General features: G+C 53.8%; 1 protein-coding gene across 1 annotated transcript; it reads right to left on the reverse strand.

Annotated features, from left to right (window-relative positions):
* On the reverse strand, positions 1 to 26,350 carry LOC136515710 (protein PALE CRESS, chloroplastic-like). The gene is made up of 8 exons (XM_066509228.1): positions 26,295 to 26,350; positions 25,413 to 25,507; positions 25,222 to 25,298; positions 24,139 to 24,333; positions 21,614 to 21,700; positions 20,851 to 20,901; positions 845 to 1,024; positions 1 to 234 (listed from the first exon to the last, which is right to left on the reverse strand). The coding sequence occupies exons 1-8, from the start codon at positions 26,348 to 26,350 to the stop codon at positions 1 to 3; spliced, it is 975 nt and encodes a 324-aa protein (XP_066365325.1).
* Between the last annotated feature and the right edge of the window lie 936 nt (positions 26,351 to 27,286).

Consider the following 27,286-nt stretch of genomic DNA (forward strand, 5'->3'; position numbering starts at 1 on the left):
TCAATCCTCACCATTTGACGCCAAGTCCAGGAGAGATTCTACCTGACGTATCGTATGCATCTTCTCCTGCTGCTTCAGCATATATGCAACTGATTCTGGGTCAAATCCAATTTGTTGCTTATTCTTGTCTTGCTCAGCTTGAACCTCTTTCAGCAGCTCATCAACTTCCCTGACAAAGTCCACTCTCAGAAGAAGATCGTCATCCTGAGGCGGCAGCTCAATTCGTCTATCATGCTGAAAAAAAAACCCGAAACGATATATAAAAAAGAATATTCAGAATATTTCTTTACCACATTAGGACCAAGAAAACATAGAGAAGTCATTTTAAAAGGAAGCAGTAGATCCTAAATCCAATCATTAATCGAAAAGGATATATTGATTTTATTGAGACTCAACTATTTTGCTAAGGGTGATGTGGCAATAATGTCTATATTGATTATCATGTATGCTTTTCTTCAGAAAGAAATTAAATTGTTTCTTGTGTCAATGATTTCAAAACTTTCAACAAAAACTAAGAGATCTGCATGACAAAGGGCTCAACAATATATATGTTGAAGAACCAATTACAGGTGTCTTGTATTTGTCCTACTTTTACTATATTATATTATACTTCTGTGCAAGTCTGAAGTCAATGGCCGTGGGGACGGTCTTTCCCTGCAGGTTGTTTTTTTATATACTTCTGTGCAAGTCAAAAAAATTCAGTAGCGATGTCTAAGAGCAGTGACATGTAAGTCAACACCTAAAATTGTTAGTCTTTCTGTAAATTTGCTATGTTCGATTTTGAGAGATCTTGTCCTAAGTCTTCAGAAGATATGGGAAGGTCACTTGGACTGAAATAGCATACATTCTCCATGTTGAACCCAGCAGGAAAGACCATAGTGAATGGGTCCTCTCTTAGAAAGACTTCAAGCATGCGCTTTCTACATTTCTTTAACCACTTTTCATTGTCACCTCCATCATGAAGATTAAGAAGTTCATTGAGCAAACTCATGGCAGGAGTTGCTTCACTCTTTAGAATCTCTGTCTGCATTAAGATTATGATTTCTGATAATCCCATCACACACCAATGAGTTAATTGGAAGAAAAGGCGGAATATCTGAATACTCAATTTATATTTATATATGGATCCAAAATCATCTAGCTATGATAAAAGGCACAGCTAAGTGTCGGGGACCAATACTAGGGTACCCAAAGAGGAGGAGCTAATGACCATCAACATTGACTCATCCGAGTAGTCAAGAGCGACTACGGCTCCAACCGACCCCCCGGCGTGCAAGCTCCGCTTCGCCCGGCCTCTGGGAGAGGGACCGCCTCGCCCGACCTTTTGGGTCTGCGCTCCGTCTCGTCCGACCCTTGGGTCTGTGCTTCGCCTCGCCCGGTCTCTGGGGGAGGACTCCGCCTCGTCTGACCCTTGGGCCTGCACTCCGCCTCGCCCGACCCTTAGGTCTGCGCTTCGCCTCGCCCGGCCTCTGGGGGAGGACTCCGCCTCGCTCGGCCCCGAGGCCACGGGCTCCACCTCGCCCGACCCTCGGGTTTGCGCTCCGCCTCGCCCGACCCCAAGGCCGCGGGCTCCGCCTCGCCCAACACCGAGGTCGAGGCGGTATGGGTCTCTGTCGGGCGAGACGGATCCCCCGGCCTCTGGGGGAGGACTACGTCTCGCCCGACCCTTGGGGGCTGGCTCCACCTCGCTCGACACCGAGGCCGAGGGCTCCGCCTCGCCTGGCCTCTGAGGGCTGGCTCCGCCTCGCTCGACCTCTGGGGGCGGGCTCCACCTCGCCGGACCCTTGGGTTTGCGCCCCGCCTCGCCCGACGTCTAGGGGGGGACAACGCCTCGACCTACCCTGAGGCCGGGAGATCCGTCTCGCTCGACAGAGACCCATACCGCCGCCAACCACTTCAGGTCCAAGCGAACGGGCCTAGGTCAAAGCTGACACCAGGGAGGTGACCGGCACGCCCCGATATAACCCGTGGCCATGACGGGCCGTACTTAGGGATTCACATCAGGAACAGCGTCGGACGTACCGGTGTTGTTCTGCTTAACCCTCGTACGAGTAATGATAAGCGTATTAGTTCACCATGACGTCCACCACGACGGAATGTAGCGTCACGACTGGGAGACGACGCCTGCGCATGGCGCCAGTGATGGACAGGGCCGCGACGTGGAGCTGTCCCTGTTGACGTCTACAGGGTCGGCGGGACCTGCATGAAGGAAAAGGACCCAGCGATCCTGGAGGACTTCTTCTCCTTCTCATTCTTCTCTTTTCCCTCCACTGTAACCCATACTTTCTCTTGGCCTATAAAAGGGAAAGAAGGACGTCCCATAAAGGGCATCGCAACACGTCACATCGATTCAGGCTAGATCTGATCGAACCAACTCGAAGTCATCGAACCCCGAACACACGGCTGAGTAGCAACCGAGCTCTCTCAGCACCCGTTCACTCCTTTCACCAGAGACTTGGGACCTGTCCCTCTCTCGTCCATTTGTAACCCCTACTACGAACTTTCAGTGCTAGTAACACGAGCAGCAGCAACGAACTGGACGTAGGGACATTTTGCCCGGACCAGTATAAATCTCGTGTCCCCTAAGCACACCATCCGAGACAGACGCGTAATATTAAAAATTTACTTGTCGGTGGCAATTCGAAACACCGACAGTTGGCGTGCCAAGTAGGGGCCTTTTGCGCGTCTCGAAATCCACACCAGGCCTCGGATGGCTAGTCAAAACGTCAGCTGGGTCCCGGACGCGCACGTGCGCTTCGGGGACCTGGACTTCATCGTCACGACGGAAGGAGAGTTGGCGCAGGCTCCCGCCGCCGTCCAACCTCTCCACTCCGACAGCCTTGGCGCGATCGCTAAGGCGTTGGAGGAGCTACGGCTGCGCGCACTGGAGCGACAAGCTCCTCGGCTTCAATTACGGGAGGTTAGAGCGCCAACTCGGCGCCGTCCTGAGACCCCGACCGTCCCGGGAGGACCTACGCCACCTCACCTTTTCGTTCGCCAACGTCATGGCATAGCTTGCCGGGAGAGAGCCCCTCTCCCCGGAATACCTCCCTCGGAGCGCCACGACAGCGCTCCCGTTCGGTCCCCGCAACGCCGCAGAGACCGTTGACCACCCTGTGGCGCAACACGCCTCCATCCCCCGCGAACGACAAGTTCATGGGGATGACCGAATATGTCGCATAGTCTTTCCACGACCTCCTCGCGGGAGAATCGGAGTCGCCCTCCAGCTCTGACTCCAGCAGGGGGAGCCATCACCCCTATCGTGAGTGCTTCATGGCGGGTACCCTCGAGGGACACATCGAAAGCATCCACGAGGAAGAGGCCACCCCAACAAACGACCTCGACGACGAGGTCAGGGGGGATCCAGGGGCCCGCCTCGCCTACGGGTGGAGCAGCTGAAGGCCCGACACTAAGAGCTCGAGGAAGCGCGACTCCAGCTCAAGCAGGAACGCGCGGAGCTCGATCGAGAGATCGAGCGCCATGGAGACAATGGGCGTGCACGCGCCATGGCCCGCGACATGAACCGGAGGATTATCGATGACGATGAAGCACTCCCGCACTTTGCCCGGGCGAGCCAGAACATCGCCGCTACAACGGCCTTGTTCCAGGGGCTTCCGAGGCTCGCAACGGCCGAAGACTGTCGGGCCCATCGCAAGATTCGCACGCTACTCGAGCGTACGGCGGCACAGTAGGCCGAGAGCTCGCTATCTCGGCGACGCGAGCTCAACGCCAGCCAGCGCACGCCCTCGGAGCGACCTGACAAGGACACGTCAGTCCACCAGGCGCCACAAGGTGGCAGGCTGTGCACCGCGGTCTCGGTGCATGAGCGTCTCGGCCGCAACCGTGACGCGCGTGACACCCTCGACCCCCGCAAGCGTGCCCATGGCAATCCGAGGGAGGGAGCTAGCTGCGGCTACCACCCTCGTCGTGGCGGACGCTACGACAGCGACGAGGACTGAAGCCCGAGCCCCGGCTTGTCGGGACCTCAGGCCTTCGGCCGACACATCCTCAACACCGCCTTCCCGCCGCGCTACCGACCACCAACCAACATCCCGAAATACTCCAGGAAAATGAACCTCGGACTGTGGCTCGTGGATTATTGGCTTGCTTGCCAAGCCGGTGGAGCGCATAATAACAATTTCATTATCTACAACCTTCCATTGTTCCTGGCCGATTCGGCGCGAACATGGTTGAAACACCTTCCGCCCAACAGAATCCAAAGTTGGGCGGACCTGAAAGAGATCTTCGTGGGAAACTTTCAGGGCACGTACAGGCGTCCTAGAAACCCATGGGATCTCAAAAACTGCCGACAGAAGGCCGGAGAAACCCTTCATGGATTCATCCGGTGCTTCTCCCAGTAGTGCAACGAGCTACCCAACGTCGCCGACGCCAACGTCATAGGAGCCTTCCTGTCTGGGACCACCTGCGAGTCTCTGGTTCACAAGCTGGGACGTAAGGGTTTGCGAATCACCAAGGAGCTCCTCAACATCGCCACCAGCCACGCCTCGGGCAAGGAGGCAGTCGAAGCGATCTTCAACCATCTCAAGGGCAAGGCAAAGCGGGACGAGGACACCGGCGAAGGCGCCTCCAACCGTCCTGGCAAGAAGAACAAGCAGCGACGCGATGGCTCGCTCGTGGCCATCGCCGACCGCAAGGGGGGTCGAAAACCCGCCGAGGGTACCCCGAACCACTTCGAGAAGCTGCTCGAAGGCCCGTGCCCGAACTAGGCTTTCCCCGTGAAGCATCTATACAAGGACTGCGGCCTCATGAAGCGGTTCTTGTTCAGATGCTTCAACAAGGGAGGGCATGGGAAGGACCCTGAGCTGACCGCGGACGACGCCGAGGGGAGGGACGGCGGCTTTCCGACGCTGGATGACTACCTCATGATCTTTGGAGGGTCGGCGGCCTACGACTCCAAGCGCCGCCAGAAGCTCGCGTGCCGCGAGGTCTATACTGCCGAGCCGGCCATGCCTACCTTCCTCCAATGGTCGGAATCCGCCATAACCTTTGATCGAACCGACCACCTGGAGAGCGTCCCGCAACCGGAGAGATATCCGCTCGTGGTCGACTCGATCATCGGCACGAAGCGGCTCACCAAGGTACTGATGGATGAAGACAGCGGCCTCAACATCATGTACGCCGAAACGCTTGACGCCATGGGCATCGACCAAACGCGTGTCCGACCGACCGGAGAGCCTTTCCACGGCATCGTGCCTGGAAAGCAGGCCGTGCCACTTGGGCAGATCGATCTACCCGTCACCTTTGGGGATCCATCCAATTATAAGATGGAGACCCTCACCTTTGAGGTGGTAGGGTAACATGGAACCTACCGCGCCATCCTGTGACGTCCATGCTACGCGAAGTTCATGGCCGTCCCTAACTACATCTATCTAAAGCTGAAGATGCCGGAACCGTGCAGGGTCATCACCATCGGCACCTCCTTCCAGCGTGCCTAAGAATGCGAGGTTGAGTGCTACGATCACACCGTGGCAATCATCACCTCCAAGGAGCTTGAGGCCATCGGGAAGGAGGTCGCCGAATAAGCACCCGACCCCAAGCGATCGGTCGTGTCTTTCGAGCCAGTGGAGGGCGCCAAGGAGGTCCTCATAGACCCCAGCGGCTCCAAAGGCGAAGTGGTGCACATTGACACCACGCTTTCCTCCGAATAGGAAAAAACGCTCGTCGGCTTCCTCCACGCAACAGAGTGGTTAGCTAATCCCGTCCTTATATAAAAGAAGAGCGAAAAATGGAGAATGTGTGTTGACTACACGGGTCTCAACAAAGCGTGTCCAAAGGATTCGTTTTCTTTGCCACGCATAGACCAAGTAGTTGACTCTACCTCAGGGTGCGAAACCCTTTGCTTCCTTGATGCGTACTTCGGGCACCATCAAATCGTGATGAAAGATTTCGACCAGCTCGCGACATCTTTCATCACCCCGTTCGAATCATTCTACTACGTCACAATGTCGTTCGGTCTGAAGAACGTAGGGGTTACATACCAGCGTTGTAAGCTCAAGTGTTTCGGAGACCTCATCAGGTGAACCGTTGAGGCCTACGTGGACGGCATCGCGGTTAAGTCCAAACGGACTGACCAGGTCGTAGCCGACCTTGAGCAGACCTTCGCAAAACACCGAGCAAACGACATTAAGCTCAACCCCGAGAAGTGCGTTTTTGGGGTCCCGAGGGGTATGTTGCTTGGTTTTATCGTCTCTGAGCGTGGCATCAAAGCCAACCCGGAGATCACAGTCATCACAAGGATGGACCCGATTCAGAACATGTAGGGGGTACAACGAGTTACAGGGTGCCTCGCCTCGTGCCTCGGAGAACGAGGTCTCCCCCTCTACCGGCTTTTGAAGAAGGCCGACCATTTCGAATGGACGCCCGAGGCCCAGGAGGCGCTTGACACGGTCAAACAGCTCCTAACGAAGACCCCAATCCTGGTTCCTCCAATCGACGGAGAACCACTTCTGCTCTACATTGCGGCCACCACGCAAGTGGTCAGCGCCGCCCTGGTGGTGAAGCGAGAAGAAGAGGGACACGCCCTCAAAGTACAGCGCCCTATGTACTTAATTAGCGAGGTCCTATCCGATTCCAGGACCCGCTACCCCCAAATCCAGAAGCTCCTATACGCCGTCCTCATCACCAAGAGGAAGCTGCACCACTACTTCGAGTCGCATCCGATGATGGTCGTGACGTCCTTCCTCCTCGATGAGGTCGTCCAAAACCAGAATGCCACGGGAAGAATCATGAAGTGGGCACTCGAGCTAATGGGACAAGGCATATCATATGTCTCCCGGACGGCCATTACGTCCCAAGTGCTGGCTGATTTCCTTGCAGAGTGGACCGAGGTCCAAATGCCACCAGCAGTCGTCGACCAAGAGTACTGGACGATGTACTTCGACGGATCGCTGATGAAGAAAGGCGCCGGCGTAGGGCTGGTCTTCGTTTCGCCCCTTGGGGTACGCATGAGGTACATGGTTCGCATTCATTTTTCCTCCTCCAACAATGTGGCCGAATATGAGGCGCTCATCAACGGCCTGCGCACCACCATCGAGTTGGGTATCCAATGCCTCGACGTCCGGGGCGACTCCTAGCTGGTCATCGACCAAGTCATGAAGGAGTCAAGCTGCCACGACGCCAAGATGGCTGCATATTGCTGAGAAGTCCGCCAGCTGGAGGACAAGTTCGACGGCCTCGAACTCAATCACATCCCGATGCGTCTCAATGAGGCGGCCGACGTGCTGGCGAAGGTGGCGTCTGGCCGAGAGCCGGTGTCGACAGACGTCTTCGCCAGCGATCAGCACAAACCTTCGGTCCGCTACGAGGAGTCAGAACAAGCCGGTGTTGGACTGCCTGCCCTAGGCTCGGGGGCTAACCAGCTGTTGGCTCCAACCGATCCCGGGGTCATAGAGCTTGATGAGGATCCAACGACAGAGCCCGACCCTCTGGCCGACTGGAGGACACCTTACCTCGACTACCTTCTCTGCGAGGCACTGCTGACGGATAAGACGGAGGCTCGGCAGCTCGTGTGTCGTGCCAAGTCTTTTGTCCTTGTTGAGGGCGAAATCTACAAGCGAAGCCACACCGGGATCCTGCAGCGCTGCATCCCCATCGAACAGGGGAAACAGTTGCTGAGCGATATCCACGGTGGGATTTGCGGTCACCATGCCGCGCCTAGAACCCTGGTTAGAAACGCATTCCGTCAAGGCTTCTACTGGCCAACCGCAATAGCCGATGCTGAACAGTTTGTGCGCACCTGCGAAGGGTGTCAGTACTACACTCGGCAGACCCACCTACCGGCCCAAGCACTCCAGACGATCCCCATCATGTGGTCGTTCGTGGTCTAGGGGCTCGATCTGGTCAGACCTCTCAAAAGAGCGCCCCAGGGCTCACTTGCTTGTCACCGTAGATAAGTTTACAAAGTGGATAAAGTCCCGATCGATCTCCGCGATCAAGTCTGAGCAAGCCGTGTTGTTCTTCCTTAATATCGTCCATCGCTTTGGAGTACCGAACTCCATTATCACGGACAACGGCACGCGGTTCACCGGGAATAAGTTCCTCCTATTTTGTGATGAATATCACATCCGCGTCGATTGGGGAGCCGTAGCGCACCACCGCACGAATGAGTAGGTTGAACGCGCAAACGGCATGGTCCTACAGGACCTCAAGCCTAGGATCTTCAACCGGTTGAACAAGTTTGGCGGGCGATGGGTCGTAGAGCTTCCAACGGTGCTCTGAAGCCTGAGGACGACCCCCAGCTGGGCCACCGGCTACACACCATTCTTCATGGTCTACGGTTCCAAGGCTATCCTCCCGACCAACCTCGACTATAGAGCGCCAAGGGTCAGGGCGTACGACAAACAGGGAGCTGAGGCGTCCCTCGAGGACACCATGGGCCAGCTGGATGAAGCGCGCGACATTGCCCTCCTCCGCTCGGCCAAGTACCAGCAGGCGCTGCGCCGGTACCACAACTGTCAAGTGCAGGATCGGGCCTTCAACGTCGGAGACCTGGTCCTCCGTCTCGTGCAGTGCAGCAAGGACTGCCACAAGCTCTCTCCGTCATGGGAGGAACCGTACGTCATTACGGAGGTGCTCCGACCGGGCGCCTACAAGCTCAAGACCATCGACGGCAGAGTCTTCGTCAATGCCTAGAACATCGAACAGCTACGTCTCTTTTACTCTTAATAAACACACACTTTCTCTTATCAGTTTCGCTATCAAACTCCCCGACCTTTAGTGGCACCCGACCCCAGCAACGGTGGGGGTTTGGGCCTTCCTCGGAGGTTAATAAGAGCATACCTATCCGGTAGACATTCTCTACGCCCGACCCTTCTCTCACGTTAAGGCTCAGAAGTGAGGTTTGCGGAAACGAATACTGAGTAAAACTGGTCGGACTGCGAGAGACCTATGCCTCGGTGGCTACAGCGTCTTTGATCACCAGCGTGATCAGAGTTTTTCCACACCCCAGGCTTTTTTGGCCTTAGTCACGAAAAGTGTCGGTGCGCGTCTAAGAGTTTATCCACCAAGCCAACTTTCTCTGTGCCCGACCCCCTATCACGTTAAGACCTAGGAGCTAGGGTTGCGGGAACAAGCTCTGAGTATAACTGGTCGGACTACGAGAAACCTATGCCCTAGCGGCTACGGCGCATTTGCTCGCCAGCGTGATCAGAATTTGCTCACCCGCACCCTGAGCTTTATGACCTTAACGACGGAAAGGGTCGGAATACACTAACCTTTTTATACAAAAAGGAGAGAAGGGCTAAAAAGTTGTTTGGCTATAACGAAATTTAAGAGCTTGTCCATTTATTACATGTTCGTCGCCTGGCTTATCTGCGTAACTAAATTCTTGTGCGGGATGTTCTCATCCTCTATCTCCGCAAGTAAGTCCTATCCGAGCGGGTAACACAAGTCGATCGGATGACTTGGCTGCTGCCGAGAGACGGGTAGGGAGCAGCAGGATGCCCCACGCGGGTTATGCCGACCCCGTCACGAATGACGGACTCGGATTCCACTCGAACATGTCCGGTAAGAGCTCCCTGAAACCGTCACTCGTGCCATCAAGGTAGGTTGTGCGCCAGCAGGTCGCCCTTAGTTTACGCACGTTTTCTCTTATCAATTTTGCTATCGAGCCCCGACCCCAGCAACGGCAAGGGGTCGGACTTCACTCGAGGGGCTGGTAAGAGTATCTATTCGCTAGACATTCTTAATGACCGACCCTTTCTCACGTTAAAAAACTAAAGGCAAGGTGTGTGAAAACAAATGCTGGGTCAAATTGGTCGGACTACAAGAAACCTACTTCCCAGCGGCTACGGCGTTTTTTGCTCACCAGCATGATCGGAGTTTGGTGCTCACACTCGAAGCTTTAGCCTCTGTCTTCCTAGGAAGGATTTGGAGGGACCCACCTACGGAATCTCCATCGAGGAGAGGCCAGCAGATCGTCCAAAGTCAACCGGACGGCTTGGGTCGCGGTCGAGAGACGGGTAAGGAGCAATGGGGTACCCCATGCAGGTTACGCTAACTCCGTCGCAAACGACGAATCCGGAGCCCACACGGACATATCCGATAAGAGCTCCCCGAACCCGTCACTCGAGCCATCGAGGTAACTTTACCAACCCCGACCTTTCTTTTCCAATGCATGATCATTCATTCATCCATGCTCATGCATGCATTCATGCATTCGTCCATACATTCATCCCATACATTCTAGCATTGCATATGTAATTGCTGCATCACAGCGTTTCGCGTCGCGTCACGAAGCGGTAGTCGTCTTATTCGACATGAGCGGCGATCGACCAAGGTTCGAAGGCCGGCCCACGAAGGGCTCGAGGCCGCCTCGTGTCAACCAGAACCAGGGGAGAAAAACGTATGAGCCCAAGCGGCCTTGCCCCACCCCACTCAGAAGCGGACAGGGACATCTAGACCTTTCTCGTTCGATCCTAACCTCGAGCCAAGCCCATGGAATCTCCATCGAGGAGAGGCCAGCGGGACACCTGAGTCGCTCTTCGGAGGGACACGGGCATCTGTCGGGAGACAGGATAAGGAGCAGTGGAATGCCACATGAGGGCTATGCCGACCCCTTCAGCGAATGATGGACCCGGATTCCACTCGGACATGCTCGTTAGCGAGCTCGCCGAGCGCGACACTCGAGCCATCGAGGTAAGTGTTGTTAGCTCAGCCCCTCCGGTTGCGAAAACCACGGACGGAGTGACGCATGAAACACGATCGACCCCCACCGAGCCCCACGGGGCTCGGGGGCTCGAGCTACCCGACCCGAACTCGGGAATCCACCTGACCGGGGTTCGAAGGCCGACCCGCAAAGGGCTCGAGGCCACCTCACGTCGAACAGAGCCAGGGGAGAAAACACAGATGGGCCCCAGCGGCCTTTTGCCCGACCCGCTCAGAAGCGGACAGGGTCATCTCGACCTTCTCGTTCGATCCTAACCTCGAGCCGAGCCCGCAGATTCTCCATCGAGGAGAGGCCAGCGGGTCACCTGAGTTGCTCTTCGAAGCAACACAAGCATCTGCCGGGAGGTGAGTTAAAGAGCAGTGGAATGCCATATGAGGGCTATGCCGACTCTGTCACGAACGACAGACCCGAATTTCACTCGAACATTCCCGATAGCGAGCTCACCGAGCGCCTCACTCGAGCCATCGAAGCAAGTGACGTTAGGTCAAACCCTCCAGTTGCAGAAACCGCGGATGGGGCGACGATCACAAAGACGAGTCAACCCTCAACCAAACCCCTGCTACGCGCGGGGGCTCGAGGAAAGTTGGACTCGCAAGAAAACCGAATGCGCGGTCGCAGAACGATGACTCAGATCCAAGGGAGGGGGTATGTACGAAAATAAGACACTTTCTCTTACTAGTTTCGCTATCCTCTCCTCGATCTTTAGTGACACTCGACCCCCGCAACGGCAAGGGGTCGGGTCACACTCGGGGACTGATAAAGGTATATATACACCCTCTCTGAAACAGTCGCCGCGCCCGACCCCTTCCTCATGTTAAAAAACCAAGTGGCAAGGTCCGCAGAAACGAACAACTGAGTAAGGCTGGTCGGACTGGAAGAAACCTACGCCTCAGCGGCTATGGCACTCTTGCTTACCAGCGTGATTAGAGTTTTCCTCCTACACCTTGAACTCTACGGTCTTAACAAACGAAAGGGTCGAAACGCGCGAACCCCTTTTCGCACATAAAAAGGGAGGAAAAACAAATTCGTTCGCACCAAAACAAAAGAACAGATTTGATCAAACGAAACAAAATGACAAGTTTGTTCGAACGATACAGAAGGGTCAGAACTTGTTCGCTTATTACAAGAACGACCGCCCGACCTATTGAACTAACTAACCCCTCCGGGGAAGAACTATGTCTTCGATCCTGTCTGCCAGATCCTACGAAAGGGGAGCCACCGCCGCTTCCATCTCCTCCAGCTCGTGGACTTCATAGCCAGGCACAAAGCCATGACTCATCGTCTCTAGATCGACGCTGTCCCCATAATGAGAACGAGCAATCGCGAAGGATTGATTGACCCTGGCGCGAAGGGCATTACTCTCGAGCTGGCGCACCCGAGCTGTGATCTCGATGTCACGGGTCACGAGCGAGCTGGTTTCCTCCGACCGTACCACCTCAAGGTCGTCGTAGACCACTACGAGGGCGGCGCTTAGGATACCGAGCTCGTCGCTCTCCACTTGAAGATTCCTCCTCGCCTCGGCGAGGTCCACGGCCAGCCCGGCAGAAACGTTCTTGGCCTCCAGCTTCTAGGTCGTCGCGTTTCTGAGCTCGGCCTGGAGGGAGCCAACCTTTTGCTGCGCGTCGTCGTGCTCTTGGCAGGCCTGGTCACGCTCTCGGAAGGCCTACTCACACTCCTCGGGAGCCGCACCACGCTCCGAGCAGAGCCTCTCCACGGTTTGGAGCAGCTCATCCCGCTCCTTGCGCAGCCGGGTGATCGCCGCGACATCCAGGCTGGCCCTCTTCTCCAGGGCCGTGAGCTTCTCCTCGGTCCCCAGCTTCAGCTCTCTTTCCTTCTCAACCTCAGCCAGATGGTTGTGGCTCCGCTAGCTAGTCTTGGCGTCCTTCTAGAGCAGCTCGTCCCGCTCCTTCCTGACCTTGGCGGCCTCCTCGTTGTCTCTTCGTGACCTCGACGACAGGGCCTCGAACGCCTTCTTGGCCTCTTCAGCGTCCCAACGGGCCTCGGCCACCCGTGGCCGAACATTGTCTGCTTCCTCGGCGAGGGGAGTCAGCTCGGCCACCCTTTGTTGGGCGGCAACAAGCTAAGCGGTCACCTCCCCATGTAGCCGCGCCTCCTCGACGAGGCGGTCCCAGGTCTCCTTCTGTTGACGAAGGAGCCGAGACTTTCCCCGGCTGCGAGCTATGAGGGACTGCAGGGAAACGATGGTCAAAATACAAAAAGTATATAGAGAAAAAATGGCAAGAAGCAAGATCAGACAAACACCCGGCCGGAGGAAACAACAACGTCGCACAAGGCACCCCTGGCGTGGTCCAAGGCTTCCAGCACGAACGCGATCCCCACGTCGAGGCTCTCCCGCTCCATGCTCTCGACGGCGGCGTCAAGGGTGAAGAGCGTCGACGCCGAATCCTGCGGATTTGTCCACCGGAGCAGGGGCTCGCCCTGCGTGGGCGAGTCACAGCCTACCGACGTTAGGGCCAGGAACGATTCCCCGCCGGTCCCAAGCGCCACCGACCACTCTCGCTGTGACGTCCCCGCCGAGGGACCCCCTCCGGCGACGGAAGGGGTTAGCGGTGTGGACGCCGACCTCCCGGGGCCCCTCGACCGCGTCCCCCTCCGTCCGGCCCACGCCAGGCGCTGTCGCTTAGGGCGCCGATGGCGCGGGTCGCGCTGGTGCCTCAGGCGCCGTTGTGGTTGCGCCCGGTCGTGACCCGATTGTCACGGCCGCCGCCTGCGTTGGCAGGGTCACGACCGGTTACGTCGCGCCCACCACGATCAACGCCACGAGCGCGGTCGGCGGCCCCGTCCGTCCCGTCGTCGACAGCGGTATCACGGCCATCGTCGGCTACTCCGCGACCTCCGAAGGCGCCCTTTGAGCCTCCGCGTCCGCCCGTCCCGCCGAGGGCACGGGCGCCACCGTGGGCAGCATTCGACCGGCCGACGACGCGGTCACACTAGTGCCGCTCCCGTCCGAAACGGGCGCGACACCAGCCGACGATTGCCGCCTAAATTGGAGGGCGACACTCTTCTTCGGCGCCAGCGCCAAAGGATTGCGCTGCCTGTCGACGCTGCAAGGCACAAAAAGCATAAGTCACGATGAAATCCGACTGAAATAGAAAAAATAGAGGAACTGACAACTCACCTCAGTGTTGTCGGGAGACAGATGCGTTTGGGGGGTGAACCCCCCGACCATTGCTCTGCCTCAACGAAACGAGGCCATTTCGAGCCGGCCCCCTGCTCCAGGGCAGAGGGGCTTGTTCCCCGCTCTTGGGACGCGACGGCGGAGCCACCCGCCTCCGTTGGCACCTCGGGCGCAGCGGCAGAGCCGTCCGCCCCTGTTGGCTCCTCGGGCAGGCCGACGGTACGGCCCGTCTTCGCCGGCTCCCCGGATGTACCCTCCCATCCGTGGAGCGGGAAGAGTCCCGATGCCTACAAGGACGAACCGATACCTGTCAACGCATCCTCGTTCTCCAGGTCGTCCCACTCAATGTCGTCGACTACCTCGTCGTCGGCGTCATCATCATCATCATCATCACTATCAGTGTCCTCCCCTCATTCCCGCGCCTACAGCTTCCGCTGTTTCTTCCTCTTCCTGTCCGTCTTCGCCTTCCTCAGCCGCTCACCCTTGGCACGATTCGCCGTCCTCACGGCCGAATCCCTCGGCAACGGCGTCGGGTGATCCGTGAGGATGAGATCCCTCGGCTGGCCCCATCCCTTTCAAAGTTAGTATCAAGGGGTCAGAAAATCAATTGAAGAGAAGGCAAGAGAAGGGAAAACTTACGAAGACGACGTGGCCTGGTTCCGGCCGCATCGAAGGATATCCCAGCACCGAGAAGACAAAATCGAGGGGGCACCCGCATCGTCCCGCGAGGGCTCCATTGCCTCCTTTATGTGTTGCACGATCTCGGAGTTGGGGAGCACCCCCTCGGCGAGCGCCGTTCCGTCAAACGACGCCTCGGACGCCATCGCATACAGTGGGAGCACACACATCATCAACGGCGCCACCCTCCTTGCATGGTAGGCCCCGATGACGCCCGACCCCTTCAGGCTGTTCTCCTTTAGGATGTGGATGGCGGCGATATGGTCCTAGATCTTCTTGTTCTTCTCCGGGACGCCCCACTTCCTCCTTGACTCAGGGGCCTCTTCGATCAGGCGCCTGATGAACTCTGGCAGAGGGGTAGCGACTTCGTTCTTGAGGTAGAACCACTGCGAGTGTCACCCCTTGTTGGACGTCGAGAGCCGCATGGACAGGTACTCGTCGACCTGATTATTCCAGAGCTAGATGCCAGTGCACGCCATTAGCATATGCAGCTCCTGCCTGCCGCTCTTCTCCCTCTTCTTCTGGAGGGTGACAGCGAGGAAGTACCTCCACAGATCGAAGTGGGGCTGATCCCTAGGAACCCCTCGCACAGGACGACGAACGTCGCCATGTGTTGGATCCCATTGGGGTTAAGATGCTGCAGCTCGATCTTGTAATAGTGTAGCAGCCACCGAAGAAATTTGTGGGCGGGGTCACGAAACCACGCTCATGGAAGTGGGTGAACGACACCACATAGCCTTCAGGCGGCGACGGCCGATCCCCCTTGTCGGGCAGCAGCCACTCCTCGGACGAGGTCCGCACGCGGAGAAGACCGCGACGGACGAGGCCTTCCATGCGCTGGAAAGGTCCGCGCTTCGTCTTGCCCGGCCTCTGGGGGAGGACTCCGCCTCGCCCAACCCCAAGGCTACAGGCTCCGCCTCGCCCGACCCCATATATGGCCAACGGGCCGGCCCAGCCCGGCACGGGCCCGTGCCAGCACAACCCGATAGCCAACGGGCCGGCACGGCACGTCGTGCCTCATAGGCCCACGGGCCTGGCCTTCGGCACAGGCACGGCCCTATGGGCCGATTTCCGTGACGAGCCGGACCGCGAAGCACGGCCAGAATCACGGGCCGTGCCAGCCCGCGGCCTGTTACCCTTTGCATTTACAATTTCACAAACAGATAACAGTTCATAGTTTCATAATTCATACATTCACAGTTCACATCAATACATCATCACAGTTTCTTACATTCACAAAATCAAAGTTCAAAACTTGCCCGATACAGTCACATTTTCATACATTCATAGAATCAAAATCGAAATGTCCGATACATTCACAGATCACAGTTTCATACATTCACTGATTCACAGAATCAAAGTCCAAAGCCGACAGACAATAGAAATAACCAAAATAAGCTGTTTAGTGCAATGCTGCCATATTAAAAACCTTTATAAGTAAAACTCACCCTTATGAAAAACCCTAGAAAGAAAAAAAAGAGTGCAACCAGCTCTTAATTAACCATTGTTCAAATGATAGACAAGTCTTTCACAGCTACTGAGTCACACACACCCTTTCACAGTCACATATCACACACACTCAGGAGGCAAGTCTCAACCTCAGTACCTCACTAAGTACTAGGAGCACCACCAGCAGGTCCATCTTCATCAAGGTACAAGTTCTGGAATGAGTCTTCAAGTTCTTGGATGTCAACATCATGTTGTTCCCTTTTTTCTCCTAACTCTCAGTCCTTTAAGCAGGTCAGTATCTCCACAGTCTCTGGTGACAAGCGCCGTCGCCGTTCCTCAATTATCCTACCTGTCAAACTGAAACAAGACTCCAAAGATACAGTAGATACAAGAATTGATAGGATATCTCTAGCCATTATAGACAGGATTGGAAAGGTTAGCTTGTGGTCACGCCACCATAGAAGAAGGTCAAAATCATCCTCATAAGAAGTGACATTGTCACCGTCTAAGTAAGCTGATAGCTCAGAAACAGCAGAAGTAGATGAAGATAAGTGACAGGGAGAGGGGAAGGACCAACAACACCTGATCCATGGCCAAAGATTCTTCCCCAGGCCTGTTTTTTCTTACCTGTATGATGTGATGGTTGTGCAACCCTTTGAGATCTAGTTGCACCAAACTTGCTCTCATATTTGTTAAACAGTTTATACAATTCAGTTTTGACATCAGCATAGTATGAACTGTACTCAGAACTAGTGTATTCACCAGGTAATTGCAGCACATTAAAGAAATCTTTCATCTTAGCTCTAGGATAAAAAATGAATGCATATGAATATAACAGAGGTATGTCCTGCCAATATTTAAGGAACTTAAGCTTCATAGGTAATACAATAGCTCTTAGATTATGCTCTTTTTCACATACATGCAAATGAGAAGCAATCTCTAGAATATGGTGTAGAACAAGTGAACTTGTAGGATAATAAACACCAGACAGTACAACAGTGGAGTCATAGAAGAGTTCCAGGAACTCCAGTAACTTCTCAGCAAAATACCAATGATTTATAGTCAACAAGTATGAACCATAATGAGAATTAATGAACACAGTAAAGACATTCTTGTATAGAACCAAGTGTTTAAGCATCAGGTAAATAGAATTCCATCTAACATCCATTCCAAGCCAAACTTTCTAGGTCTAACACCCTTAGCATTACAGTATTCCTTGAACAATGCAATTCTTTGATTATAAGAATTTAATAAGTTAATTGCAGTTCTAAAATCTTCAGTGTAAGGTTTCAACCTCTTTAATCTAGATTTTACAATGAGATTAATGATATGACAAGCACAACGTTGATGTACAAGACTGTACTTACGGTTACTAGGATCCAAAGGATCAGGTGAAGAATCAGGACCCAAGTAGAGGTGTTAAAGTGTTCATAGCCCTAACATTAGAAGAAACATTGTCTAGAGTGACAGAGAAAATCTTGTCAATCAGACAATACTCCTCAACCACAACAGCAATTCTTTCAACAATATAGTCACCAGAATGTTTAACCTCAATTAGACTAAGACCAATAACCCTTTTCTGTAACTCCCAATCAACATTCACATAGTGAGCAACAACACTAATATAGTCCTCCTTAGCATTACCAGACCAAATGTCTGAAGTCAAAGCAACAGAAGAAACAGCAGGCAATACAAAATTCTTAAACTTATCACGGCGTTCAGTAAACAGCTTACCAAGATCTTTAGTGGTGGTCTGTCTAGAAATCTTGGCAAACCTAGGGTTATGAGCAAGAACAATGTAATCATCCCATGCCTGTGACTCACCTATACCTAATGGAAGGTCAAGCCTAACAATCAACCTACACAACTCAGAGCGAGCAACAACAGGATTGTAGTCCTAGTTATGCACAGATCCATCAGGATTGTAAGAAAGCCTAGACTAAACCCTAGCAGCATGATCAACCTTTTTCCTACAAGATTTCTGATGCCTAATCAAATGGCCAGTGACAGCAGAAGATCTAGCAGACAATCTACTCTTACACATTTTACAGATAGCAGCAGTTCGAACCTTTTGACCATTCACAGTCTCATAGATCTCATCAAAATCAACCCAGACACCAGATTTACGCTTACCAAGACATGAGGTACCATCTGTGCTGTTGGAGCCGACCGGTGTCCCTGTCGCCGTCGCCAACGGTGCCGGCTCTGCCCCTCCACCACCGTCACCACCGTCCAGACCAATCGGAGCAGAGCCGCTACCGACATCGATACCCAACAACATAGCAGTGTCATCATGGATGTCGTCGTCGTCCTCTGAGAGCAGCCCTGCCGCGATCAGGTCATCGTTGCCAGTGAGTGGATAGACGACATCATCGTCATCCGCCATGGCGACCTTGACCGCGGACGGCTTATCTCCAGCACCGTTCCTCAACGGTGCACGCGGCCGCCATGCCCAGTCTATGCCACAGGAAGAGGACGACGAGGCATCAGCAACCGACTTGCACGGAGGAGAAAAACAGAGTCAGAGAGATAGAGCTATAGAGATACTGATCCAGAGTCAGTGGAAGAGACACAAGAGGTGGAGAAGACAGATCTAGGGTTAGGGTTAGGGTTAAGGTTCGCGGAGTACCTGCGCAATCGGAGCCCGATGCCGGAGATGACGAGGGCCACCTAGAGGAGAGAGACTGATTAGAAATGATGGCGAACGGCGGAGGAGGGACGGACGGGAACACGGTCACGAACTCACATAGTTCACCGAGAGCGAGAGAAGAGAGAGGGAGAAGGGAGGAGAGAGGGAGAAGGGAGGAGAGGCGGATCGAGGTCACAGGAGTCGGGGACGACGGACGAGATCAGTAGATCACGAGAGAGCTCAAATTCACCAGATCGTGGATGCGGCCGATGCGGGCGAGAGAGGGAGCAGAGATTGTGCCGCGACGAGCCAACGAGCGAGTGGGGATTAGGGTTAGGGTTGGGAGTGGACTGCGGAGCCGGCCGCCGGCAAGGCTGAGGCGACTGGGCGAGCGGGGCTCGACTGCGCCACGGCGAGCGAGTGGGGAACTGGGGATTAGGGTTAGGGTTTGGAGCGGAGAGCGGAGCGGACGAGGAGGCGAGGCGACTGCGGAGCGGGCGAGGAGGGAGAGTGGAGAGGTGAGGACTGAGGAGGCGAGGCGACGGGCGACGGGGGGACTAGAGAGCCGCTTATAGGCGGGGCGCGGGCCGCGGGGCGGCGGGGGGGGGGGCGCTGGCAGGCCTGGCTGCTCTGCAGCAGGCCGTGCCGTGCCGGCCCACGTGCCTGGGGATAGGCCCAGGCATGGCCTGCTGCTCTGGGCCGGGCCCGCTAGCCTCCGTGCCGAGCCGTGCTTGGGTCGGGCCAAAAACCGGGCCTTGGACCGGGCCGACGGGCTCGGGCTGGAAGGCCAACTATACTCGACCCTTGGGCCTGCGCTCTGCCTCGTCCGACCCTTGGGTCTACGCTTCGCCTCGCCTGACCTCTGGGGGAGGACTCCGCCTCATCCGACCCCGAGGCCGCGAGCTCGGCCTCGCTCGACCCTCAGGCCTTCGCTCCGCCTCGCCCGACCTCAAGGCTCCGGGCTCCGCCTCGCCCGACCCTCGGGTGCGTGCTCCGCCTCGCACGGCCTCTGGGGGAGGACTCCGCCTCGCCTGACCCTTGAGGGCTGGCTCCGCCTCGCCCGACCCCATGGCCGTAGGCTCCGTCTCGCCCAACCCTCGGGTGTGCGCTCTGCCTCGCCCGGCCTCTGGGGGAGGACTCCGCCTCGCCCGACCCTTGGGGCTGGCTCTGCCTCGCCCAACACCGAGGCCGCGGGCTCTGTCTCGCCCAACCCTCGGGTGTGCGCTCCGCCTCGCCCGACCTTGGGGGCTGGCTCCGCCTCGCCCGACCCCAAGGCCGCGGGCTCCACCTCGCCTGACCCTCGGGTGTGAGCTCCACCTCGCCCGGCCTCTAGGGGAGGACTCCACATCGTCCGACCCTTGGGGGCTGGCTCCACCTCGCCCGACCTTTGGGGACGGGCTCCACCTCGCCCGACCCTTGGGTTTGCGCTCCGCCTCGCCCGGCCTCTGGGGGACTCCGCCTCGACCGACCCCGAGGCCGGGGGATCCGTCTCGCCCGACGGAGACCCATACCGCCGCCAACCACTCTGGGTACAAGCGAATGGGCCTGGGTCAAAGCTATGACACCAGGGAGGTGACCGACACGCCCCGATATAACTCGTGGCCATGACGGGCCATACTTGGGGATTCACATCAGGAACAGCGTCGGGCGTACAGGTGTTGTTCTGTCTAACCCTCGTACGAGTACTGACAGGCGCGTCAGTTCACCACGACTGGGAGACGACGCCTGCGCATGGCGCCAGTGATGGACAGGGCCGCGACGTGGAGCTATCCCTGTTGACGTCTACAGGATCGGTGGAACCCGTATGAAGGAAAAGGACCCGGCGATCCTGGAGAACTTTTTCTCCTTCTCATTCTCCTCTTTTCTCTCCACTATAACCCATGCTTTACCTTGGCCTATAAAAGGGAAAGAAGGGCGTCCTATAAGGGGCATCGCAACACGTCACATCGATTCAGGCTAGATCTGATCGAACCAACTCGAACCCATCGAACCCCGAACACACGGCTGAGTAGCAACCGAGCTCTCTCAGCACCCGTTCACTCCTTTCACCAGAGACTTGGGACCTATCCCTCTGTCGCCCATTTGTAACCCCTACTACGAACTTTTAGTGCTAGTAACACGAGCAGCAGCAACGAACTGGACGTAGGAAGATTCTGCCCGAACCAGTATAAACCTCGTGTCCTCTAAGCACACCATCCGAGCCAGACGCGCAATATTAGAAATTTACTTGTCGGTGGCAACTCGAAACACCGACACTAAGTCACTTACCTCTACCCTTCTATACAAGAGATCAAGGCTTCTGATGGCATCCCGCTCATCCTGAAGGTATAAGAGAATGTCAAATATCCAAAAAGTATAGTCCAGTCATATTATCAACTTACGAGAAAAGGAACAACTTAAATATCTTTCTACCATGCTGAGAAATTTGGAAAGCAGAAAGATCTACTGGTGAACAATAAAATGTTAGAGACGACCGGGCCGATATTGTGCATTGGACTATTAAGCAGGGATCAATTCAGGATGTGGCCCATGGGCTCATGTTGGCAGGGATACAATACAATCATACAAAGGCAAAGCAGCAGCAAGCGTGAGGGGGTCAAACGACCAGACGGCTATCCCGGCAGCAGCGAGCTTGGGCTCGAGGCGAGCTCTGCTCGATTCTATCCCCTTCACCCCTTATTCTTCCTCTAGTCTACCAAATCTCTTGTACCCAGATACTTCTTGAACCTTCCAGAAACTAGTTTGCTTTGTTTATATTTCTGTTGAGTGAATCAGTAACCAGGTTGCTGACATAAAAGTAGTAAGGAAATGAAGTAAATAGTGTTTACAGGTTACAAAATTTAGTACTGTGTAGTGCTATAGAAAGTTCAATGAGTGATAATAAAACATAACTCTTAAGAGTCTTAACATAGAGAAAGAAAAATATATAACTAATATATGGCACATTGGGATTTTAGATCTCTTAGAAAATAATTCTATTTATGAAAATATTTTAATTTAAATTCTAAACTATGAGAACGAGTTTACATACATCACGCCGAGCAACATCAAGTCGATTCCAGATTACCATAAGAACAAGTTCAGTAAGCTCTCCTCTTTCAGCAGCCTTCTCAATTTCCTGCATACGAGTACCGTAGAAGTTCATCAATAAAAATATAAAACAAAACTTCTCCAAAATGATTTTTTGAAAGACAGTGTCCTAGGTAGCAAAACTCAAGCTTAGGAAATACTAACTGTAAATTTTAGTTCACATAGTATTTTAATTATAATTATTAATGTATTAGTATGAGAATAATCACACAACAATGCATTGATGCTCACAATTCAGAGTCCTACTTTTGATGAGTCAGATGGTGAATATATTGACAAGTGAAAGTGTTAGAGGAGTCAAGGGCCTATTGGGCCTTAGCCCGTTAGGGTTAATTAGTCACTTGCTTAGGAGTCAAGTAAACATCTCTATATAAGGAGAGGAGATGTATCAATCTAATCAAGCAAGAGATTAGAAGGAAATCCCTTCTTTCTTGCCGGCCGTGGGCGAAGCCCCGCGGCCGGCCTCCCCCAGCGCCCTTGTAGCCCTAGCCGCCGCCGCTGTGAACAGTACCCGCGGACAGGTAGCTCCACGGTACTGTAGCACGCCCTCTCATCTCCATCCCAACTGGCCACATAACATCTGGTATCAGAGACCATGGCTGGATCCTATGCCGCTGTGCCCTTCTCCACACCGCTCGGCGCACATCCCTGGGCTGCGCCGGCCCTGTTCTCCGCAGCGCCGCCGGACGGATCCTACGCCGCCGTGCCCTTCTCCACACCGCTCGGCGCACATCCCTGGGCTACGCCGGCCCTGTTCTCCGCAGCGCCGCCGGCCGGATCCTACACCGCCGTGCCCATCTCCACGCCGCTCGGCACACATCCTTGGGCTACGCTGGCCCTGTCCTCCGCAGCTCCGCCCGTGTTCACCACTGCCACAGCCACTGTGGCGCCCTTGCCTGTGCAGCAGCCTGCACCTTCCACAGGCGCCTTCGGTGAGTGGATGGCGACCTTCGACCACCTGCAGCGCCAGATGGACGTCCTCGCGACCCTCGTCCATAACATTGGCGCACAGCCGGCGTCGATGCCCTCATCCGCGGGCGCGCAGTCGGCGGGCCTCGTCCTCGGCGTGCCGGTGCCTCCATTCACAGGTGCACAGCCGGGCAATCAGATCGCCACTGCGGCAGCAACCGTGCAAGTGGCGCTTGCACAGAAGAGTGATTGTCAGTCTGCGACGGTGCGATTACAGGCTGCAGCACGCAGCCTCCTAGCGCGGCGCCGACTGCAGGAGATGCGCCGGCAGATGCATGAGGCGGCCTTGACGGCGATCGACCTCGGCAAGGGGGGGCACGACCTCGCCTCGTCGAACGGCCAACAACAACCGCGCCGACCCGTTGCTGTCTCCAGGCGTGAGCATGGTGCTGTTCCCGCAGGCGGCGCACTCTAGTTCTATGGGAGTGATGATAGAACAAGCGCACTCCTCTTTGTCACCGGCGGAGACGCACTGCCTAGCGCTGCCACGTTTCGCTGTCGGCCGCCACGAGGTCGTCTCCGCTGGTCGCTGTTGCGATTGATTCCAGACAGCCATACCCGTGCAACCCTCTCGTTTCGATGGTCTCCATGGGATCCAGGCGGCTACACGAGCCTGTCCAGCACGTGGAGGGTGTCCGCCGCGTCTTCAGGATTCAAGAATAAAGAGTCGAGTTTATTTGAAATAAGCTTGTTCTTAGGTGTTCAGTTTGTGTCTAGTGAAGCCATAGTTAGCATCATTGTTAGGTCGCAGCTCGAGGACGAGCTGCATGTCCGAGTGGGGAGTAGTGTTAGAGGAGTCAAGGGCCTATTGGGCCTTAGCCCATTATGGTTAATTAGTCGCTTGCTTAGGAGTCAAGTAAACCTCTCTATATAAGGAGAGGAGATGTATCAATCTAATCAAGCAAGAGATTAGAAGGAAATCCCTTCTCTCTTGCCGGCCGTGGGCGAAACCCCACGGCCGGCCTCCCCCAGCGCCCTTGCAGCCCTAGCCGCCGCCGCTGTGAACAGTACCCACAGACACGGTAGTTTCATGGTACTGTAGCACGCCCTCTCGTCTCCATCCCAACTGGCCACATAACAGAAAGTAACATGGCTACATGGATTTTGGTTGGCTGCATTTTGATGACAGCTATGGCCAATGGCCCTATCAGTTAAAGAGAATAGATCTTACGAGACTGGAGCGGTGCTTGGTGCAGGCATCTGTGAATTGCAATGAGTAACTTTGAAGACTTTAACTTGTTCATTCAAGACAGCTTAAATGACCTTTCTTACAATAATTTTCCTATATCTAAGTGCTTTCTAGGTCACTGAAACACCTAAGAAAGAGCAATATTTTTCGGTGCATTTGTCCCACACTCTGTTCCAGTATTGTGACTACTTTCCATAATCAACTAAACTATGGCTAGCTGCTGTACCATAATCATAAAGGGAGAGAAACGTGAGATAGAAAATTGAAGGAATTAATTGCATCTTTAGGAAGGCACAATGTGATGTTACCTCCTCAACATCTTCACCAGCTCTTATGAAACTTGAAACTAAAATCCTAGCTTTGCGAACTTCTTCTTGTGGGTAAGCTTTCAGGCGCATGCCTATCCCTGGGTACTCATTTGTTATTCTTTCCTCCTCAGCCTCCTCTTTCTGCCGATATGCATGCCACTCCTTAGTCTTCTCCCGCTGACGGGCCTGCCACTCCTGCATGTGGAAGTGTATGTTTATATGGTTGCTGACAAAATAGTTGCTTCTGAAATTAAGTAAAATCATTGATACCATCTGCCAACTCATATAAACATAACAAATAAATGAATCCGATCAATGATGCTATTTAATGAGTGTGTACATTGTATGGATATGACCATAAAATCTTAGGGAAGTAAGCAGTTTTCAGACATCACAGTACAGGTGAGGTAATACTTCGAATGTAAGTCATAGTGAATGGAGATGGATGGCACTGACATAAGTTATTATGTCAGGTTGGTGCAGAGTGAACAATTTGTGAGGAAGGCTCATGACGGCAATAACTTAGTCCTACAGGCCAAAAGTTGATGGCAGAGAATGATTCAGAAATTGTACGTGACGAACCATCTCGGATGTGCATTTGATAATACCTAACGAAGACAAAAGCAAAAGAACAATACTGAGATATTAGTTCTTATAGCAATCTTTATCCACGGTCCACATTAGCAAATAGGCTAACAGAAGGAAATGACTAATTACAGCAACAGAGGATTTCTGGTGGCATCATGAAAATTGCAGCCCTAGTGGATTGCCAATGTATCTAAAGACAAGAGGGAAAAGAAAAAAAAAAACATCTTTAGTTCTCCAGAAAGGAAATGTTTCTAACACTAGCATATACTCTATGTCATATTTCCTGGTTCACAGCATGCTTGTTGATCCTAGCACTCATTCACATTAACGAGATGGGATTAAGCTTGCATATCACCCGCTCGACGAAATGCATCAACGAACTAACCACGAAATTCATGAACGAGCAAAGATACCCACATACTATCACCCGCGCGATGAAATGCCTCAACGAACCAACCACGAAATTTTCATAGACGAGCAAAGATACGCGCATACCTCGTCGTAGAACTCGGGCGGCATCCCCTCCAGCTCGCCCTCCTCTGCCGCAGCAGCCTCGTTGGTCTTCACCACAGCTGCAACACACGAGGCGGCGGTTATTATTTATCAACGAGGGAGGGACCCCAACGCGAGCCCAGTGCATAGGCGGGACGCGCTCACAAGTTCCGTAGTGCAAGCCCCAAACGAACCTGAGATGGGGAAGAGCGGCCTCGCAGGGCGAAGAGAGTTCAGGCGCGACGGTGTGGGGCGCCTTGAACTGGGGACGTGTAGGTTGGGGGAGAGGAGGAAGGGTGAGGCCGGCCACCAGGCCCGGAGGAAGGGTGAGGCCGGCCACCAGGCCCGGCCCTGAGGCCCAGGCCCAGGCCTCCGATGGGCCCCAACCTATATATGTATACACGTAATACGTAGACGCCAGTAGTAAGATCCCCGACTCCTCGACTACTATGATCAGGCGAGCGAGACGCGAGCCTGGAGTCATGCGAGTACGCAACCTTCGGCCTTTCCTTTCCTGCGTGTGCGGCATGGGCGTATGGCGTGTGGCGGGGCCTAGTGGCGACGCGGCGTCCACTTCCAGCAGACCAGCGCGACAGAGCGGGCGGCAAATCACACCTCACAAGGGCCCTAATCTCACCTCTTACGTGATCCGATCCCTGATTCCCTGTGCAACAATCAACAGTTCCAGCTGAGGAGGCAGGCGCCAAGCGGTAGCAACCAGCAAGGTAGGGTAGGAATCTGAAATTTAGTTACTAATTGTTTCGATCCTACTTTATGAAATTATAGTTACTAATTGTTTCAATCTCTACATTGTGCATTGAGAAGCGATTGTTGGTTGAGATTGATATTGACACCATCATCGATGACTTCGCATTAAGGAATATTAGAAGAAATTTTCGAGGTAATTTAATATGTATATAAATTATTTCATATGAATATTGCTTTTGCATCCTGTTAACCGCTGATTAATAATATTTTGTATATATATATATGTATATATATGCTATCAATGGATAGTACCAGTACTATTATTATGGTTATATCAAAAGACCTAAAATCTTAGCTTCGTTCTAGCCGGCGCTGCCGGCCACAGCCGGAGGAAGGTGGGCAGCGCGGGCGCCGCCGTGGCCATGGCGTGGTTTCACCGATAAGTGCGAGGTGATGGCGTTTGGATGTGAGAAATTTCGATATCTGATGATTGTTGTCGAAGCCGCGTCTCACTTCTTTTATTTTTCCTTGTTTTCACTTATTTTCTATTTTCTTTATTTTTTAGACACCCAAAAGGATAGTATAGAAAAAAAAGAGTCCTAGAATTTTTTCTAAAGTTTATATTAGGTAAAAGAAATACGGTCCACTAATCGTTCCCTTTGTAATAACTTGCCGTCATGACCGACCATCTCGGCACCCTAGCGCACATCCAAAACCTTTAAAAAGGAATAATTGCTCGCTCTACCTCCTAATATTCGTAGATCTGAAAAGAGTGGTCAGATATCTGCAATGACCTCCCAAGCGGCGGCAATTAGGCCATGACCGACCATTCTGGTACCATAACTCACCTAGAACCTCATAAGTACACCTAGAAGTCTAGAACCTCAAAAGTAGAAATTTTATTGCATGCTCTTTCTCCTGGCATTCTCATATCTGAAAATAGTGTTTGACAATTCAATCAGATGAACCTCCAACCGAAGGCAGCAGTGGCAGTTGGTCGCAAAAGAGAGCCGAGGAAAAAATGGATAGGGAGTATGGGTCGTCCACGTAGCTTTTCACGTGCATGCCTGGGTTTTCCCGAGCGCATATAGATTGAGAGTTAGGATAAAGAGCGGCTTGAGTAGAGTTTTTTCTATTACGAAAAAACAAGATTGGAAGTGGGATTACCAAACCCTATTTTCAGGGCGGAACAAAAAAAACATAAAAAATGGATAGGGAGTATGGGTTGTCCGTGTAGCTTTTGGTGTGACTGCCTACGTTTTTTCAAGCACGGATAGATTGACAATTAGGATAAAAGAGCAGTAGGAGTAGAGTCTTTTCCTATCACGCCAAAAAACAAGATTGGGAGTGGGTTTACCAA

Source organism: Miscanthus floridulus, chromosome 17 (assembly GCF_019320115.1).
Source record: "Miscanthus floridulus cultivar M001 chromosome 17, ASM1932011v1, whole genome shotgun sequence".
Classification (NCBI taxonomy): domain Eukaryota; kingdom Viridiplantae; phylum Streptophyta; class Magnoliopsida; order Poales; family Poaceae; genus Miscanthus; species Miscanthus floridulus.